This window comes from Scyliorhinus canicula, chromosome 8, assembly GCF_902713615.1.
Source record: "Scyliorhinus canicula chromosome 8, sScyCan1.1, whole genome shotgun sequence".
Taxonomy (NCBI): Eukaryota; Metazoa; Chordata; class Chondrichthyes; order Carcharhiniformes; family Scyliorhinidae; genus Scyliorhinus; species Scyliorhinus canicula.
In genome coordinates, this window is record NC_052153.1 from 191,027,166 (window position 1) to 191,047,085 (window position 19,920).

General features: G+C 48.6%; 1 protein-coding gene across 1 annotated transcript in view; it reads left to right on the top strand.

Moving 5' to 3' along the window:
* LOC119970036 (sialic acid-binding Ig-like lectin 15) overlaps positions 1-11,635 on the top strand; it is a 41,379-nt gene extending 29,744 nt beyond the window's left edge. The window contains exon 3 of the mRNA XM_038803980.1: positions 10,975-11,635. Within this exon, the coding sequence (XP_038659908.1) occupies positions 10,975-11,408 (434 nt within the window). The 3' untranslated portion in view covers positions 11,409-11,635. The remainder of the gene's footprint in view (positions 1-10,974) is intronic.
* Positions 11,636-19,920: the final 8,285 nt, after the last annotated feature.

Below are 19,920 nucleotides of genomic sequence, written 5' to 3' on the forward strand. Positions count from 1 at the left end.
AAAGTATTCATTTAGTATCTCGCTTATCTCCTCAGCCTCCACACACAACTTCCCACCACTGTCCTTGACTGGCCCTACTCTTACCCTAGTCATTCTTTTATTCCTGACATACCTATGGAAAGCTTTTGGGTTTTCCTTGATCCTACCTGCCAAAGACTTCTCATGTCCCCTCCTCGCTCGTCTTAGCTCTCTCTTTAGATCCTTCCTCGCTTCCTTGTAACTATCAAGCGCCCCAACTGAAACTTCACGCCTCATCTTCACATAGGCCTCCTTCTTCCTCTTAACAAGAGATTCCACTTCTTTGGTAAACCACGGTTCCCTCGCTCGACCCCTTCCTCCCTGCCTGACTGGTACGTACTTATCAAGAACATGCAATAGCTGTTCCTTGAACAAGCTCCACATATCCAGTGTGCCCAACCCTTGTAGCCTACTTCTCCAACCTGCACATCCTAAGTCATGTCTAATGGCATCATAATTACCCTTCCCCCAGCTATAACTCTTGCCCTGCGGGGTATACTTATCCCTTTCCATCACTAATGTAAAGGTCACCGAATTGTGGTCACTGTTTCCAAAGTGCTCACCTACCTCCAGATCTAACACCTGGCCTGGTTCATTACCCAAAACCAAATCCAATGTGGCCTCGCCTCTTGTTGGCCTGTCAACATATTGTGTCAGGAAACCCTCCTGCACACATTGTACAAAGAACGACCCATCTAATGTACTCAAACTATATATTTTCCAGTCAATATTTGGAAAGTTAAAGTCTCCCATAACAACTACCCTGTTACTTTCGCTCTTTTCCAGAATCATCTTCGCCATCCTTTCCTCTACATCCCTAGAACTATTAGGTGGCCTATAGAAAACTCCCAACAGGGTGACCTCTCCTTTCCTGTTTCTAACCTCAGCCCATACTACCTCGGAAGAAGAGTCCCCATCTAGCATCCTTTCCGCCACCGTAATACTGTCCTTGACTAGCAGCACCACACCTCCCCCTCTTTTGCCCCCTATTCTGAGCTTACTAAAACACCTAAACCCCAGAACCTGCAACAACCATTCCTGTCCCTGCTCTATCCATGTCTCTGAAATGGCCACAACATCGAAGTCCCAGGTACCAACCCATGCTGCCAGTTCCCCTACCTTATTTCGTATACTCCTGGCATTGAAGTAGATACACTTCAAACCACCTACCTGAACACTGGCACCCTCCTGCAAAGTCAAATCTGTGCTCCTGACCTCTATACTCTCAATCTCCCGTACCCCAAAACGACAATCCAGGTTCCCATGCCCCTGCTGAATTAGTTCAGAGATGGCAGATGGAGATGGAGAGATGACAGATGGAGTTAATCCGGACAAATGTGAGGTAATGCATTTTGGAAGGTCTAATGCAGGTAGGGAATGTGGAAAATGGTAGAAACCTGGAGTATTGAAAGTCAGAGAGATCTAGGTGTACAGGTCCACAGGTCACTGAAAGGGGCAACACAGGTGGAGAAGGTAGTCAAGGCATACGGCATGCTTGCCTTCATTGGCCGGGGCACTGAGTATAAGAATTGGCAAGTCATGTTGCAGCTGTATAGAAACTCAGTTAGGCCACACTTGGAGTATAGTGTTCAATTCTGGTCGCCATATTACCAGAAGGATGTGGAGGCTTTAGAGAGGGTGCATAAGAGATTTACCAGAATGATGCCTGATATGGAAGGGATTAGCTCTGAGGAGAGGTTGAATAAACTCGGTTTGTTCTCACTGGAACGACGGAGGTTGAGGGGCGACCTGATAGAGGTCTACAAAATTATGAGGGGCATGGACAGAGTGGATATTCCCCAGGGTAGAGGGGTTAATTACTATGGGGCTAAGGTTCAAGGTGTGAGGGGCAAGGTTTAGAGGAGATGTCCGAGGCAGGTTTTTTACACAAGAGGGTAGTGGGTGCCTGGAACTCGCTGCTGAAGGAAGTGGTGGAAGCAGGGACGATAGTGACATTTAAGGGGCATCTTGGCCAATACATGAATAGGACGGGAATGGAGGGATACGGACAGAGGAAGTGTAGAAGATTTTAGTTTAGACGGGCAGCATGGTCGGCACGGGCTTGGAGGGCCGAAGGGCCTGTTCCTCTCCTGCACTTTTCTTTGTTCTTAATTCTTTGAAAAGCTCAGTAAACCACTGCAAAAGAAACAAAAATTAAGGCTGGAAGTTTCAATTAAAAAGTCCCGTGCGACTAAAGAATCTAAAAATAGAAGTGCCGGAACGTTGAATCGGCAAAGTAAACAATATTTGCCTCCGTTGTAGCTATGGCGCAGTTAAAAATTCATCGCGTTGATCAATTTGCGCAAGCGCACCAGAAAAAAACGTACTCCTCAGAAGTCGGACATTTCAGACATGCGCAGTTAAAGGAAAAAACGCGCGATTCAGAATTTCAACCTTCTGCATGCGTGTGTGACCAGATTGCTCATGCGCACATTGAAAAACGACGCGATCCGGAAGAACACCGTTCTGCGCTCGCGCAGAAGATTGCGCATGCGCCCTTGAAAAAAGAGCGCTCTCGGACGAGGATCGATTTGCGGATGTGCATTGCGTATTTGTGCACGGCATCATGGACGTAATGACGTCAGAATGTTGTGGACACGCCCACTTTAAGAAAAGTTGCCCGGAAATCCAAAAAACAAGTTTTAAAGGCACAGAACAGAAGTTTTTTTTTTACCTCGCAAGGCAGAACATTGCTTGAATTTGAACAAATAGCTGAAGAAGAGTTTTGCAGCAACGTGGAACAAAATGTTGGCAGCACGCAACAAGAAGAAAATGTTATCAAATCTAAAACTAAAGAAGATAAATCCTACATTGAAAATATCACTCAGATATGGCAGAGATATTCGGGTTCGATGATTATTCTGTTAGTAAGAAGATTGAAAATTTAAATAGCACTCTATTAATGGTAGATGAACCCAATACGTTAATGGAATTGCGTACTGTTTGGATTGGATTGGATTTGTTTATTGTCACGTGTACCGAGGTACAGTGAAAAGTATTTTTCTGCGAGCAGCTCAACAGTTCATTCAGTACATGGAAGAAAAGGGAATTAAACAAAATTCAAGAAAATACTAGAAAATACATGAGAATACATAATAGGGCAACACAAGATATACAATGTAACTACATAAGCATTGGCATCGGTTGAAGCATACAGGGTGTAGTGTTAATGAGGTCAGTCAATAAGAGGGTCATTTAGGAGTCTGGTGATAGCGGGGAAGAAGCTGTTGTTGAGTCTGTTCGTGCATGTTCTCAGACTTCTGAATCTCCTGCCCGATGGAAGAAGTTGGAAAAGTGAGTAAGCCGGGTGGGAGGGATCCTTGATTATGCTGCCCGCTTTCCCCCGGCAGCGGGAGGTGTAGATGGAGTCCATGGATGGGAGGCAGATTCGTGTGATGGACTGGGCGGTATTCACGACTCTCTAAAGTTCCTTGCGGTCCTGGGCTGAGCAGTTGCCATACCAGGCTGTGATGCAGCCCGATAGGATTCTTTCTATAGTGTATCTGTAAAAGTTGGTAAGGGTTAATGTGGACATGCCGAATTTCCTTAGTTTCCTGAGGAAGTATAGACGCTGTTGTGCTTTCTTGGTGATAGCGTCGATGTGAGTGGACCAGGACAGATTTTTGGTGATGTGCACCCTTAGGAATTTGAAACTGCTAACCATCTCCACCTCGGCCCTGTTGATGCTGACAGGGGTGTGTACAGTACTTTGCTTCCTGAAGTCGATGACCAACTCTTTAGTTTTGCTGGCATTGAGGGAGAGATTGTTGTCGTTACACCACTCCACTAGGTTCTCTATCTCCCTCCTGTATTCGGACTCGTCATTATTCAAGATCCGGCCCACTATGGTCGTATCGTCAGCAAACCTGTAGATGGAGTTGGAACCAAGTTTTGCCATGCAGTCGTGTGTGTACAGGGAGTAGAGTAGGGGGCTAAGTACACAGCCTTGCGGGGCACCGGTATTGAGGACTATTGTGGAGGAGGTGTTGGTGTTCATTCTTACTGATTGTGGTCTGTTGGTCAGAAAGTCAAGGATCCAGTTGCAGAGTGGAGAGCCAAGTCCTAGGTTTTGGAGCTTTGATATGAGCTTGGCTGGGATTATGGTGTTGAAGGCGGAGCTGTAGTCAATAAATAGGAGTCTGATGTAGGAGTCCTTGTTTTCGAGATGCTCTAGGGATGAGTGTAGGGCCAGGGAAATGGCGTCTGATGTGGACCGGTTGCGACGGTATGCGAATTGAAGTGGGTCAAGGCGTTCCGGGAGTATGGAGGTGATGCGCTTCATGATCAACCTCTCGAAGCACTTCATTACGACTGACGTCAGGGCCACCGGCGGTAATCATTGAGGCATGTTGCCTGGTTCTTCTTTGGTACCGGTATGATGGTGGTCTTCTTGAAGCAGGTGGGGACCTCGGAGTGGAGTAGGGGTAGGTTAAAGATGTCTGTGAATACCTCTGCCAGCTGGTCCGCGCAGGCTCTAAGTGCACGACCAGGGATCCCTATGGGCCCATCGCCTTCCGTGGGTTCACTTTCAGGAAGGCCGATCTGACTTCGGAAACTGATGATGGGTATGGGTGAATTATGGGCTGCTGGGGCACTCGACAGCGGATTGTTGGTTACCTGGTCAAACCGAGCATAGAATGCATTAATTTCATCGGGGAGGGGTGCGCTGCTGCCAGAGATACTGCTCGGCTTCGCTTTGTAGCCCGTTATGTTGTTTAGTCCTTGCCACAACCGCCGAGAGTCTGTCTGCGACTCTAGCTTAGTTTGATATTCTTTCTTGGCATCTCGGATGGCCTTGCGGAGGTCGTACCTGGATTTCTTGTATAGGACAGGGTCGTCTGCCTTGAACGCCTCAGATCTGTCCTTCAGTAGGGAGTCAATCTCGCGGTTGAGCCATGGTTTCCGGTTGGGGAACGTACGTACTGCTTTCTTTGGCACGCAGTCATCCACACATTTGCTGATGAAGTCTGTGACGGTGGTGGCATACTCATTTAAGTTAGTCGCTGAGTTCTTAAATATGGACCAATCCACTGTCTCTAAGCAGTCACGTAAGAGCTCTTCTGTCTCCCCGGACCAGCACTGCACAACCTTCTTAGCTGGATTCTCCCGCTTGAGTTTCTGCTTGTAAGCCGGGAGAAGGAGCACAGTCTTATGGTCTGATTTCCCAAAATGCGGTCAGGGGTTGGAACGGTAGGCGCCCTTGATTTTTGAGAAGCAGTGGTCAAGAGTGTTGTCGCCCCTGGTGGGACAGGAGATGTGCTGGTGGAATTTTGGCAGTACACTCTTGAGGTTGGCTTTGTTGAAGTCTCCGGCCACAATGAACAAGGCCTCCGGGTGTTCTGTTTCGTAGTTGTTTATGACTGTGTACAGTTCATCCAGCGCCTTCCTCACTTCTGCCTGGGGTGGGATGTAGACCGCTGTGATAATGGCTGAAGTGAACTCACGTGGAAGATAGTATGGGCGGCACTTTACGGTCAAGTATTCCAGGTCTGGGGAGCAGTAGGTCGCCAGGGTCACCACATCCAAGCACCAGGAGGAGTTGATGAGGAGGCAAACCCCTCCACCCTTTGCTTTGCCTGAAGATGCCGTGCGGTCCGCCCGGTGAATAGAGAAGCCTTCAGGTTGTATGGCACAGTCCGGTGAGGCGGGGGTGAGCCATGTCTCTGTGAAACACAGCACACAGCAGTCTCTTACTTCCCTCTGAGAGGTAAGTCTGGCGTTAAGTTCATCCAGCTTGTTTTCAATCGCTTGGACGTTTGCTAAGAGTATGCTGGGGAGAGGGGTCTTGAAACCGCGTTCCTTCAGTCTAACCTGCAGACCGCTGCGTTTCCCTCGCTTTCTCGGTCGGCGGCTGCTGCTGGATGATCCTGGGATCCGATGGGCGACGTCAGCCCTTGTGGAAGGTAGGTGGTTGCATCTGGCGGGGTCCAGGGCACTAGCGGGGTTCAGGGCGCTGTTTACGTTTCCGGGGTCGCGTCTGGCAGGGTCCCGGGTGCTGGTTGAGGTAGAGGGGTTGCTGGGGGGGGCGAGTTTGTGATCCGGATGGGTCCCGGCGTTATGCGGGCGCGGGAATACCTTGCAGCGTGTTCGGGTCCTCGCGCGCGGTCTTAGCCATTTCTGGGGTACTGGGTCGTGGGCGGGGGCTTCCTGGGGCAGGTTGGGCTAGGTCCCATGGTCTGTTCCCTCCCTGGGCGCTCCTGGGGTCAGATCTTGAAGTCGGCACGGTGGAGCCTCCATGTGGATTTTTCTTTCTTCCATCACCAGGTAGGTCGGGTTGCTGGGCGGGCCTATCCGGGTCGGGTCGCTGGGCGGATCTCTCGGGGTCGCGTTGGGCCGGGTCTTGCCATCGGGGGTCGGGTCGGGAGCTCCGGGGACTAGGCCAGGCGATCCGGGGGCTGGTGTCGGTAGTTAGGCCGGGTTTGGAGTTCCGCGGCCCGGGTCGGCTCCAAATCGAGGTCGGGGCTTCACTTCCGGTTTGGGCCCGATCTTCTTCCAGATCACAGAGGTCAGGTCGGGTCGGGTCAAAAGGTCTCCAAGGGCCTCGGAGGATCTTCAAGCCTGCAAGAGAAGATAAGTTGAAACATCGGATAGCAATTAACCTGACAAATGAACGACCAGAAGAGAAAAACTCCACAGAGAGAGCAGTGAAAGACTCCAGAGAAAGAGCTATGAAAGACTCCACAGGAAGAGCACTGAAATTCTCCAGAAAGACAGCAATGAAAGAAGAAGACTCTGAAGGTTTATCTAGTTTATTTGATCAACAAAAAGAAGACTATGAAGATCTATCCACTTTATTTGTGAATTATGACAAAGTGATCACAAGTAGCATACAAGATGTGCAGGACAAAGGTGAGACTGACAGATCACAGCTGGACTGTACAAAAGAACATGACAATCAAAGTACAACGATGAATGACTCAATTGAGGACACATCAATCGTGAACAGCCTACAAGAAAATGACATCTTGGAGAAGTTGACTCCAGAAGAGGACAACCAAGAGGTGAAAGATAAATCAGATCATCCAGGAGGGACTGATGTCACAATGCTCAACGATGCATCAGATCATCCAGGAGGGACTGATGTCACAATGCTCAACGATGCATCAGATCATCCAGGAGAGACTGATGTCACAATGCTCAACGATGCATCAGATCATCCACAGGAACCTGATATCATAAAGTGCAATGAAACATCAGATCATACAATGGACATTGAAACTTAAAAGAATTTAAAATGAATCAAACAATCCAGAAGGAACAGTTAGAACATAGAACAGTACAGCACAGAACAGGCCCTCGATGTTGTGCCGAGCAATGATCACCCTACTTAAACCCACGTAACCCCTATACCCGTAACCCAACAATCCCCCCATTAACCTTACACTACTGGCAATTTAACATGGCCAATCCACCTAACCCGCACATCTTTGGACTGTGGGAGGAAACCGGAGCACCCGGAGGAAACCCACGCACACACGGGGAAGACGTGCAGACTCCACACAGACAGTGACCCAGCCGGGAATCGAACCTGGGACCCTGGAGCTGTGAAGCATTGATGCTAACCACCATGCTACCGTGAGGCCCCAAGTTCTTGGGCACGTATGAGAAACTACAGAACAACAGACTGTACACAATGGTACAACTCTGAAACCGAACGACAACTAAACAACACAGTCCAGTGCAATGACAAGAAAGGGTTTGAACTCGCAGTCACACTTGACAGACCATACTGTATGGAAAGCACTCCACATGGCAAGCGAGCAAGGGACTGCAGGACAGTGTGTGAAACACAGCTACCGGTTGAGGTAGAACAAACAAATGAGTGTGTAGACAATACAAAATTGATGCATGATGGCACCAATGTCAGGAAGAACAGGACATTGTTTAGACAAATAAGAAGTCATGACAATGAATTAAATGAGTTGGTATTTGCTCAATGACCAAAAAGCAAACCAGTTTTGAGGACAAAGGACACACACACAACATCGACACCACAAACAGAGAAAAAAGACCAGGTCAGACAACAAAAGTGGTTCAACCAGTCGAACACCTGATCGATTTGAGCAGATTGGTATGTCAACACACAAGTGAAGACGGAGGATAATTTGTGGACTGTAAAAAGCATTTTTTTAAATTGTTAACTACTGTATAATTTCTGTACTCAATTACCTGTAACGAAAATACAATGCTTCTTACTCTACATATGTTTGTAGAAATCTCCAAACATCTTTGAAAAAAAAGGGGGGATGTAATGATATGTATATTGACTGGGATGTTAATGATAATGCTTCTTACCACTAGAGGGAACCACAGAACAGTCATATGTATCATGTGACTGCGGGGATTCTGGGATTAGTAGATGATTAGGTGGTTAGGAGTTAAGGGTTAGGAGAGAGAGCTGGAAAAGTGTCAGGCATAGAGAGCATGTTATATACTTGAGAGTGCTGCAAGTTAGAGATAGCATAGTTTTATATAATAACCTTCTACTTTAGGAATGTGAACAAATCTTATTTAGTAGTGTAATCAATTTATGGTTCTGTTCGTTAACAAAGCTTTGTGCTCTTTAGTCAACACTATGCATCTGAGCTATCCAGGTAAAACAGAATACAAAATACAACAAATATGTCTCTTCCCATCTGGCCCTGAGCTTATAAGGCCTATCTTCTGAGCCTCCATGTCATAGAATCCCGACAGTGCAGAAAGAGGCCATTCGGCCCATCAAGTCTGCACTGACTCTCCAAAAGGGCACCATATCCCCCCCCCGCACTATCTACGTAACCTCACTTGACCTTTGGACACTAATGGGAAATTTATCATGGCCAATCCACCTCACCGGCACATCTTTGGACTGTGGGAGGAAACCGGAGCACCCGGAGGAAACCCACGCAGACACGGGGAGAACGTGCAGACTCCGCACAGACAGTCACCCGAAGTCTGAATCGAACATGGATCCCTGTCACCGTGCCACCCCTAAAGGTTACGGTCTTTTGAGCCAGGGTTCCATTAGGGACCTTCCCATCCAGTTCTAACACTGTTGCGAGATTTTAATCCATGTCCCCAGAGCACTGGCCTTTGGTTTACATGCCAGTGATATCACCACTACACCACCATCTCCCCACGGGTCACTCTCTTGTTAAGATCCACAGATGAAGTCAGACTAAGTTAATACACCTCCTCCATCAACAACAAACCCAGGAGTGATCTCTTTCCTCACTGAATATTATAATCCAATCACGATCAGTTGGGGAATGGACAGTTGAGGTCCAAAGAGACAAAGGGGGCTGGGTGTGAACAAGGGGAGATGTTGGTGCCGTGGTCAAATCACTGACTCATAATCCAAAAGCCACCTCTTATTTCTAACTGCAAACATAGATTTGGCAAAGCGATGGCAAAGTGCTCTGGGGACCCAGGTTCAAATCCCGCCACTGCAGATGGTGAAATTTGAATTCAATAAAAATGTGGAATTAAAGTCTAATGACGACCGTGAAACCTTAGCCGATTGTCGTAAAAACCCATCTGGTTCACAGATGTCCTTGAGGGAAGGAAATCTGCCGTCCTTACCCGGTCTGGCTTACATGTGACTCCAGACCCGCAGCGATGGGGTTGGCTGTTAACTTCCCCCTCAAGGGCAATTAGGGATGGGCAATAAATGCTGGCACAGCCTGCGACACCCACAGCTCATGAACGAATAATATTTTAAAAATGATAATTACCTATTTCCTGACAATAGCAGCTGGTGGAATTTAAATCAATTGATGAATCCGGAATTGAAAGCTAGCCTCAGTGATGGTGACCATAAAGCTAACAGTGATTATTGTAAAAAGCCAGCTGGTTCACCACTCCCTTTAGGAAGGGATGTCTGATGTGACGCTTAACTATGATCTGAAATCCCCCCAGGAAGCCATCGTTCAAGGGCATTTAAAAATGGGCAACAAATACAGGCCTTGCCAGTGACTCTCACAGCCTGTGAAAGAATGATAAATAGATCATTAAATTAACATGTACAGGAAAAGAAAATTATCACTAAAGGCGAATAAAACGCTCGCCTTTATGAAATGAAAAATGAAAATGAAAATCGCTTATTGTCACGAGTAGGCTTCAATGAAGTTACTGTGAAAAGCCCCTCGTTGCCACATTCCGGCGCGGCTGGTACGGGAATCGAACCGTGCTGCTGGCCTGCTTGGTCTGCTTTAAAAGCCAGCGGTTTAGCCCAATGAGCTAAACCAGCCCCTTTATATCAAGAGGACCAGAATACAAGGGGGTCAAAGTCATGTTTCAACTATACAAAGCCCAGATTGGTTCATACCCGGAGTTACCCTGAACAGTCCTCAGGGACCACACCTTAGGAAAGATATATTGGCCTTGGAAAGAATGGAGTGTAGATTTACCAAAATCACAGAATAGTAATAATAATCTTTATTGTCATAAGTATGATGTGGAGATGCCGGCGTTGGACTGGGGTGAGCACAGTAAGAAGTCTTACAACACCAGGTTAAAGTCCAACAGGTTTGTTTCAAACACGAGCTTTCGGAGCACTGCTCCTTCCTCAGGTGGACCTGAGCAGTGCTCCGAAAGCTAGTGTTTGAAACATACCTGTTGGACTTTAACCTGGTGTTGTAAGACTTCTTACTGTGGTCACAAGTAGGCTTACATTAACACTGCAATGAAGTTACTGTGAAAAACTCCTAGTCGCCACACTCCGGCGCCTGTTCGGGTACGCAGAGGGAGAATTCACAATGTCCAATTCACCTAACAAGCACGTCTTTCGGGACTTGTGGGAGGAAACCGGAGCACCCGGGGGAAACCCACACAGGCATGGGGAGAACGTGCAGACTCCGTACAGACAGTGGCCCAAGCCGGGAATCGCCGTCCATAAATGGCCAACTCCTGTTTCCATGTTCCAGTAACGATCAATAAATCTGAGTTAACCTCGTTCTCCCCCCTTTCTTCTCCAAGCCCTAGCCACCATCTTGGAGCTGTCGGCCGGGAGGAACAATGCGTCTGGAGACACCATTGTTTGTCGAGTTGAAGGGAAGCCTTTCGCCAGCATCACATGGATCGTCCCTGGAAACAGAACAGTTCCCGGAAACAGCACTAACACAGCAGTCACACGAGTGCCAGGCAAATATCAATCTGTAGGAACGTTTTTTAATCCAACGCTGAGTGGAACGTACAGCTGCGTGGCTGCGAATAAACACGGGAGAGATGTTCGTCTGCTTCACCTCAGTGTCGAAGGAGTGGAGAAGTCGAGCATTGTCCCCTCCATTGTGCTCGCTCTTTTAATTATCTCCCTTCTTTTCATTGGTTTTACTATCTGGATGCTGAAGAGAGGTGAGCTTCACAATATAAATTCCACTGCTGGCCGGGAAGGATTCGTGATAATGTGGTGACACCTTTTGTTTTCGTAGCTCAGGCAACCCAGAAGATTGGGGAAAATGTTCAAAACCAGCAAAAGGGTGGCTAAAAACCAAAGTAAAGAAATAGGAGCGCGACAGAAAACATAGAAGAAATGAGAAACAACCATAGCAACCTCTACCAGTGTATTAAAGGAAAATAATATTGACAGTGAGGGTTGGTCCTTCAGAGCGTGAGACGGGGGAACTAATCATGGAACAAAGAAATGGTAGAGACTTTGAGCAAATATTTTGTATCTGTCATCACAGTGGAAGATACAAAAGGCACCCAGAGAATGATGGAAAAACAGATGGCAAAAGGGACAGGGATACGAAAACAAACAGGACCACTGGAGGGGGAAGTGCTGACCAAACTAATGGGTCTAAAGGCTGAACGGTCCCCTGGACCTGATGGCCAGTATCCCAGGGTCTTAAAGGAATTGGCGGCAGAGATAATGGCTGTAATATTAGAAAACTGCTTGGATGTATGGAGGGATTGGGAAACTGGGAAAGTAACAGCCCCATTCAAGAAAGGAGGGAACTAGTTAGCTTAACATCTGCCATTGGGAAAAGACTGGAGTCCATCACGAAGGGGATAGCAGTGGGGCAGTTGGATGTCTTATGGTGCAGTGGGTAACGTCCCTGTATCTGAGCCAGAGGTTTTGGGTTGCAGTCCCACCCCAGGGTCAATGAAGGTGCAATCATAACGCAGCCAAACAGGTCGAGTATCAACTTGTGTATCCTTCCAACACACGCCTTTGGCAGAAGGGGGAGGGGAGATTCCTGGCCGGCAATATAACCAATTGACTGAAGCCCCAGAAGAAGAAATCATTTAAGATTTCATTTTTTACAACTTTTAATCCGACACAAACCCAAATCTATGTAAATTAAAAATAAATTTCGCTTTAAATAGTCAATACAAAAAACAGTTCCATCTGACACAATCACCTAGGCCACTCAACGCAGGCACGTGGCCCTGTGTAGCTGCACCATTCTACAATGCTGTTCTTTATTCACACAGGATCGACCAGGAGGCCTGTCTGACAAAAGCTTTCACCTCCAGGTTTCATGGGTATGATTATCATCATCAAAGCACACTTAGAGTCAAAGAGGTCTGGAGCACAGAAAAGGCCCTTCAGCCCATCGGGTTTGCGCATGTCAAAATCAACCACCTAACTATTCTAATCCCATTTTCCAGCCTTGTATACCCTGGCATCGCAAGTGCACATCTACATACTTCTTCGAACCCTCTTTCACTCGGGTCAAGGCAGTTCGGACAATCCCGATGGGGTAGTTTTCCAGAGTTCCTTTTCAAATGGAAAACCAATAACACCCTGGTTCACGGTTTGGCTCCTTCTGGGAGAACACCCAGCTCTTTAGCATCTGCAAGCTACATACAGTACTTTCTTTTTGTAATCTTTATTATTGTCAAAGCTAGGCTTACATTAATACTGCAATGAAATTACTGTGAAAATCCCCTAGTCGCCACATTCCAGCACCTGTTCGGGTACACCGAGGGAAAATTCAGAATGTCCAATTCACCTAACAGCACGTCTTTTGGGACCTGTGGGAGGAAACCGGAGCACCCGGAGGAAACCCACGCAGACACGGGGAGAGCGTGCAGACTCCGCACAGTGGCCCAAGCCGGAATCGAACCCAGGTCCCTGCGCTGTGAAGCAACAGTGCTAACCACTATGCTACCGAGCTGACCAGCTTTCTCCAGGGTTTCAGAGGCTGCTCCTTGTGGTCTATGGTCCTGACATTGTCTTGGTACCATAAATCATAGATTCTCCACCCTATCCCCGTAACCCAATAACCCCTCCTAACCTTTTTGGTCACGAAGGGCAATTTATCATGGCCAATCCACCTAACCTGCACGTCTTTGGACTGTGGGAGGAAACCGGAGCACCCGGAGGAAACCCACGCAGACACGGGGAGAACGTGCAGACTTCACACAGACAGTGACCCAGCGGGGAATCGAACCTGGGACCCTGGCGCTGTGAAGCCACGGTGCTAACCACTTGTGCTACCGTGCTGGCCAAGTTCTATGTTTTCATCCATGGAATGGCCTGCCTGGACTGTACGCAGAACAATACTTATCACTGTACCTCGGTATACGTGACAATAAATGAAATCTAATCTATTCTTTGATGTGATTTGGTGTCACTGGCAGGGGCCACTATTTAATGCCCATCCCTAAATTTCCTTGAAACAAGTTGCTTGCGAAGCAATATGGGCGCACAGCGGAACAGTGGTTAGCACTGCTACCTCTCAGCGCAAGAGACCTGGGTTCAATTCCGACCTTGCCTGTGCGGAGTCTGCACGTTCTCTCCCGTGTCTGCGTGGGTTTCCTCCGGGTGCTCCGGTTTCCTCCCACAGTCCAAAGATGTGCAGGTTAGGTAGATTGGCCACGATCAATGCGCGGGGTTACGGGGAAAGGATGGCGGCATTGGGGCAGGCAGAGTGCTCTTTTGGAGTCAGTCCAGACTTGATGGGCTGAATGACCTCCTTCTGCACTGTAGGGATTCGATGGATTTCAGAGGACGGTGAAAAGTCAACCGCTGGAGTCACAATGTAGGCCACAGACCAGATTTCCTCCCTAAAGGACCTCACTGAGCCAGATGGATTTTTATGTTAAGTTCCCTGTTATTGAGACGAGGTTGTAAAAAACCAGATTGCATTACCTGAATTTAAATTTCATCATCTGCCAGGTTGGGATTTGAACCCATGCCCTCAGAACACAGCGTTAGTCAGGGCCTCTGGATTACTATACCAATGGCATTACCACTACACCACCATCACCCCTGTGCCCATAGTGTAATATATCTGGGGTGACCAGGGTGAGTATTTGTACCAACAATCTACCTCTGCCGTATTGTTGCTGAGCGAGTGGCCCAGAGGTGGGCAAGAATGGAGATCGCTGTGGCAGGAGCGGGCAGTCCACAGCCGACTCTTAGTGCATGGCATCGAGAGCTAAGGACACATAGATGAAGCACTGATCCTGACAAGGAACCTCTTTGGACAGGGTACCGGTTCATAAGAACATAAGAACTAGGAGCAGGAGTAGGCCATCTGGCCCCTCGAGCCTGCTCCGCCATTCAATGAGATCACGGCTGATCTTTTGTGGACTCAGCTCCACTTTCCGGCTCGAACACCAGAACCCTTAATCCCTTTATTCTTAAAAAAACTATCTATCTTTACCTTAAAAACATTTAATGAAGGAGCCTCAACTGCTTCACTGGGCAATGAATTCCATAGATTCACAACCCTTTTGGGTGAAGAAGTTCCTCCTAAACTCAGTCCTAAATCTACTTCCCCTTATTTTGAGTCTATGTCCCCTAGTTCTGCTTTAACCCGCCAGTGGAAACAACCTGCCCGCATCTATCCTATCTATTCCCTTCACAATTTTAAATGTTTCTATAAGATCCCCCTCATCCTTCTAAATTCCAACGAGTACAGTTCCAGTCTACTCAACCTCTCCTCGCAATCCAACCCCTTCAGCTCTGGGGTTCTTGGGACAGGAGGGATTCCACCAAAGTAACGTTTCTGGGCTGGTTTCACAAACACTTCCCCATTTAATGGCTGATTCTCAGAGTCTGGTTGATTGATTGATTGATTGACTGATTGATTGACTGATTGATTGACTTATTGTCACATCTACCGAAGTACAGTAAAAAGTATATTTCTGCGGCCGAGGGAACGTACACAGTACGTACACAGTAGACAAAAAGAATAATCGACAGAGTACATTGACAAATAGTGATTGGGTCCCTTCAACCCAACAATCTATCTGGCTTTGCTCTTTCTCACATATCAGTCGTCCCCTCCTCTTACCACTTTGACCCTCTCCAACTCTTTTTCCGTTGATTCTCCTCCACAATTCCGGTCAGAACACACACATCTTCCGACCCATGGAGCAACAATTTGCATTTAGATAGCACCTCTAACGTAGGGTCACAGGTGTGATTGTCCAACAGTATTTGAAACCGGACCATGTGGGATAGATGACCAAGCCTTGGTCAGAGGGGGAGGCCATTCGGCCCTTCGAGCCTGCAACCACATCATAAAGGAGGAGATACGAGAGGTTTAAGGCGGGAATTCGAGACCCCAATAGCTTTTTTTCTTTATTCATGGGACATGCCATTATATGTCCTGCTTTTTTATTGATTACGGTAGAAACCCTGTCTAACATTTCTGTGTCTTTGATAGATCCACAAGGAGTTGGTGAGATTCCTGTTCACAGTGCCGCGAATGATCCAGTATTGCAGCAAGCAGAGACAGGTATTAACACAAACTCACCCGGCACTGGGCAGGTCCTTCGAAGTACAAACCCGAAGCTTAAAATAAAAACAAAAAATTCTGGAAATATACAACAGGTCAGACAGCGTCAACGGAAAGAGAGAGAGAGAGAGAGAGAAACAGAACTTAACATCTCAGGTCGATGACCTTTCACCAGAATAGGCAAAAGTTACTGTAGGAATGTTGCGCACAATTACTTGGAATATTGCGCACAATTCCGATCGCCACACTACCAGAAGGATGTGGAGGTTTTGGAGAGGGTGCAGAGGAGGTTTACCAGGATGTTGCCTGGTATGGAGGGTGTTGACTATGTGGAGAGACTGAATAGACTCGGACTGTTTTCATTAGAAAGGCGGAGGTTGAGGGATGACCTGATAGAGGTCTACAAGATTGTGAGGGGCATGGATAGAGTGGATGGGCGGGCAGTCTTTCCCAGCGTGGTGGGGTCAGTCACCAGGGGGCATAGGTTTAAGATCTGTGAGGCAAAGTTTAGAGGAGATGTGCGAGGCAGGTTTTTTACACAGAGGGTGGTGAGTGGCTGGAACGCGTTGCCAGGGGAGGTTGTGGAAGCAGATACATTAACGGCGTTCAAAAGGCATCTGCTGTATTGTTCTTTGCTCTTGGAACAGTTTTCAAGCCAGTGAAGGTGGGATGGAGGGGGTGGGGTGGGGGTGGGGGGGTTACAAGAACATAAAAGGGAGTCTGTGATGGGGAGAACGATGGTAGGGATAGAATGAGAAAAGGATTGGAGGTGCAAATCATAGGGAGTGATAGAGAAACAAAAGATGTCTCCAGAGGAAGAGTGAATGGCGGAATGATATACAGCCATCCCGCCCAAAAGTGAAAACAAGAGAGAAACACAAGAGTAAAACCAAAACCTGGGGCGAAATTCTCCGACCCCCCCGCAGGGCCGGAGAATCGCCCAGGGCCGCTGAAAATCCCGCCCCCGCCATGGCAGAGATTCTCCGCCACCCGGGAAGTGCCGGTGTCGGGAATCACGCCACTCCGATCGGCGAGCCCCCTGCGGGGATTCTCCGGCCCGCGATGGGCCGAAGTCCCGCCGCTGGGAGGCCTCTCCCGCCGCCGAGGTTTGAACCACCTCTGGTGGCGGCAGGATTGGCGGCGCGGGCGGGGTCCTGGGGGGGGGGGGGGGGGGGGGGGGCGCGGGGCGATTGGACCCCGGGGGGTGCCCCCACGGTGGCCAGGCCCGCGATCGGGGCCCACCAATCGGCGGGCGGGCCAGTGCCGTGGAGGCACTCTTTCTCTTCCGCTGTCGCCATGGCGGAGGCAGAAGAGAATCCCCCAGCGCGCATGCGCCGGTGGTGAGCCGCTGACGTCACCACCGGCGCATGCGCAAACCGGCGAAGGCCTTTCGACCAGCCGCGGCGCCGGGCGGCGGGCCTGAAATGCCGCTGGTGCCGGTTTTCGCGGCAGTCGACATGGTGCCAACTGCTGCGGCGCGGGCCTAGCCTCCAAAGGTGCGGAGGCCCGACGCCGGAGTGGTTGGCGCCACTCCCCTACGCTGGGACCCCCCGCCCCGCCGGGTAGGGGAGAATGCCGCCCCTGGAAAGAGACATAATGCGGGAGAAATGATGGTGGAAAATTGTTGAATCCAATGATGAGTCCTTGAGGGCTGTAAGGTGCCCAGTTGAAAGATGATCCTCAAGCTTGTGTTGAGTTTCTTTGTCAACGCCACGTGTCAAGGACAGAGAGGTCAGAGTGGCAGCATTAAAATGGTAAGGGACTGGAATCTCAGCGGCATACTTGTGGACCCAACAGAGGTGTCCCATAAACTAGTCACCCAGTCTGCGTTTGACCTCCCCACAGTGAGAGCTACTCCCAGTCAGAAATAATTGTCCAGGAAGAGTTCAGTCGGTCTGCATTTGCTCAGGGGGAGAGATCGGTAGGGACAAGGTGCGAAGTCATCCTTTTTCACTTCTTCTTTCGCAGGCTGTGAAAATGCTGGCTGAGGCAGCATTTATTGCCCATCCCTAATTTCCCCTTTAAGCAGGAGGTGCCTTTGTGAGTCGCTGCAGTCCATGTGGTGTAGGTACACCCTCAGTGCTGTCAGGGAGGAAGTTCCAGGACTTTGACCCTCTAATAACCGAGGGAAGCCAGATGGTGCCACTTTACCTGCAAGTTGAAATAACTCCCCTCTTTAGAACATAGAACATTACAGCGCAGTACAGGCCCTTCGGCCCTCGATGTTGCGCCGACCTGTGAAACCCCTCTAAAGCCCATCTACACTATTTCATTATCAACCATATGTTTATCCAATGACCATTTAAATGCCCTTAATGTTGGCGAGTCCACGACTGTTGCAGGCAGGGCATTCCACGCCCTCACTACTCTCTGAGTAAAGAACCTACCTCTGACATCTGTCCTGTATCTATCTCCCCCTCAATTTAAAGCTATGTACCCTCGTGGCGGCTGGAAGAGGCCATACGGACCCCAGGAGCTGAATTCACAGCTGGTTGGTATTACAACTCCATTTACGTGCCTTAGTTCCTGAAACATGGGTGTACTTCTCCAACAAATACTTAGTGACCTCAGTCTCACCAGGCCCTATAATATAGTCTTTTTTTCAAATTATTGTCACAAGTAGGCTCACATTAACACTGCAATGAAGTTACTGTGAAAAGCCCCTAGTCGCCACATTCCGGCACCTGTTTGGGCACACAGAGGGAGAATTCAGAATGTCCAATCCACCTAACAGCACGTCTTTCGGGACCTGTGGGTGGAAACCGGAGCACCCGGAGGAAACTCACGCAGACACGGGGAGAACGTGCAGACTCCGCACAGACAGTTACCCAAGCGGGAATTGAACCTGGGTCCCTACCGCTGTGAAGCAACAGTGCTAACTACTGTGCTACCGTGCCGCTCCGCTTGGACAGACTGTGGGAGACGGAGACACAGGTAACATTTTGAATCCATTGGTCCTGCTCCAGAGCTGTTTTCATTTCTGTTTTTTATTTCAGACTTCCAGCAGCGGCAGTATTTGGCTTTTACATCACCTTACTGTCCAAACCGTAAAGGTAAAACTACTCCCTAAGTTCAATCACCTGCTTATGCAGCCAGTCCTTGGTTGCTACACACTTGTGCCATTTCACTTCATCTAATTCTTGGGCCTGATTAGATCCTTTAATATGTAATAATCCACCTGAAACTTCACCACGAGTGACTTTCCCTCCCATGCTAAATTGCCCGTAGTGTCCTACAAAAAAGTCAGGTTAAGGGGGGGGGGTTGTTGGGTTACGGGTAAAGGGTGGAAACGTGGGTTTGAGTAGGGTGATCATTGCTCGGCACAACATCGAGGGCCGAAGGGCCTGTTCTGTGCTGTACTGTTCTATGTACTCTATGTACCTCCACCCTATCCCCATAACTCCACCCAACACTAAGGGCAATTTTGGACACTAAGGGCAATTTATCATGGCCAATCCACCTAACCTGCACATCTTTGGACTGTGGGAGGAAACCGGAGCACCCGGAGGAAACCCACACAGACACGGGGAGGATGTGCAGACTCCGCACAGACAGTGACCCAAGCCGGAATCGAACCTGGGACCCTGGAGCTGTGAAGCATTTGTGCTATCCACAATGCTACATGCTGCTGTAAGGGGGCGGATTCCAAAATTTTGACCCAGCGACAGTGAAGGAACGGCCGATATATTTCCAAGTCAGGGTGGTGAGTGACTTGGAGGGGAACCTCCAGGTGGTGGGGTTCCCAGGTATCTGCTTGCCTTGTCTTTCTAGATGGAAGTGGTCAATGTTGCTTGATATTGCTTTAAGAGAGAAAATGTCAATAAGTAGCCAGGATATAAACCGCATGACCAGCAAGCATTTTCCAGAGGAGATTTCAGTTCAGCCAGCAGCAAGTGATGTAAAGGAATCACACCCGTACTTTCCTATTGACAGTAATTTGAATCTTTACAGTAAATGTGCCTGCTGAGCAAACCAGTACCACAACTTCAAATAAACTCAACATATGTTGAGGTTCCAGCCCTGTGTGAGATCGATCTGTTTATTTTAAGCAAATCTAGAACATTCCCCTCTTTGCAGTCAAATCATTTGGAGGACTGTACCTCTTGAAGACTGGGCCTGATTTGCATATTTGAGAGGCCGCAGTGGAGGAGGAGAAGTGAGGTAGGTCCTGTGAGTGGAACATTGGATGGCCATGGAGGGTTGGGTATCTGTGGTGATTGTTCCTTTA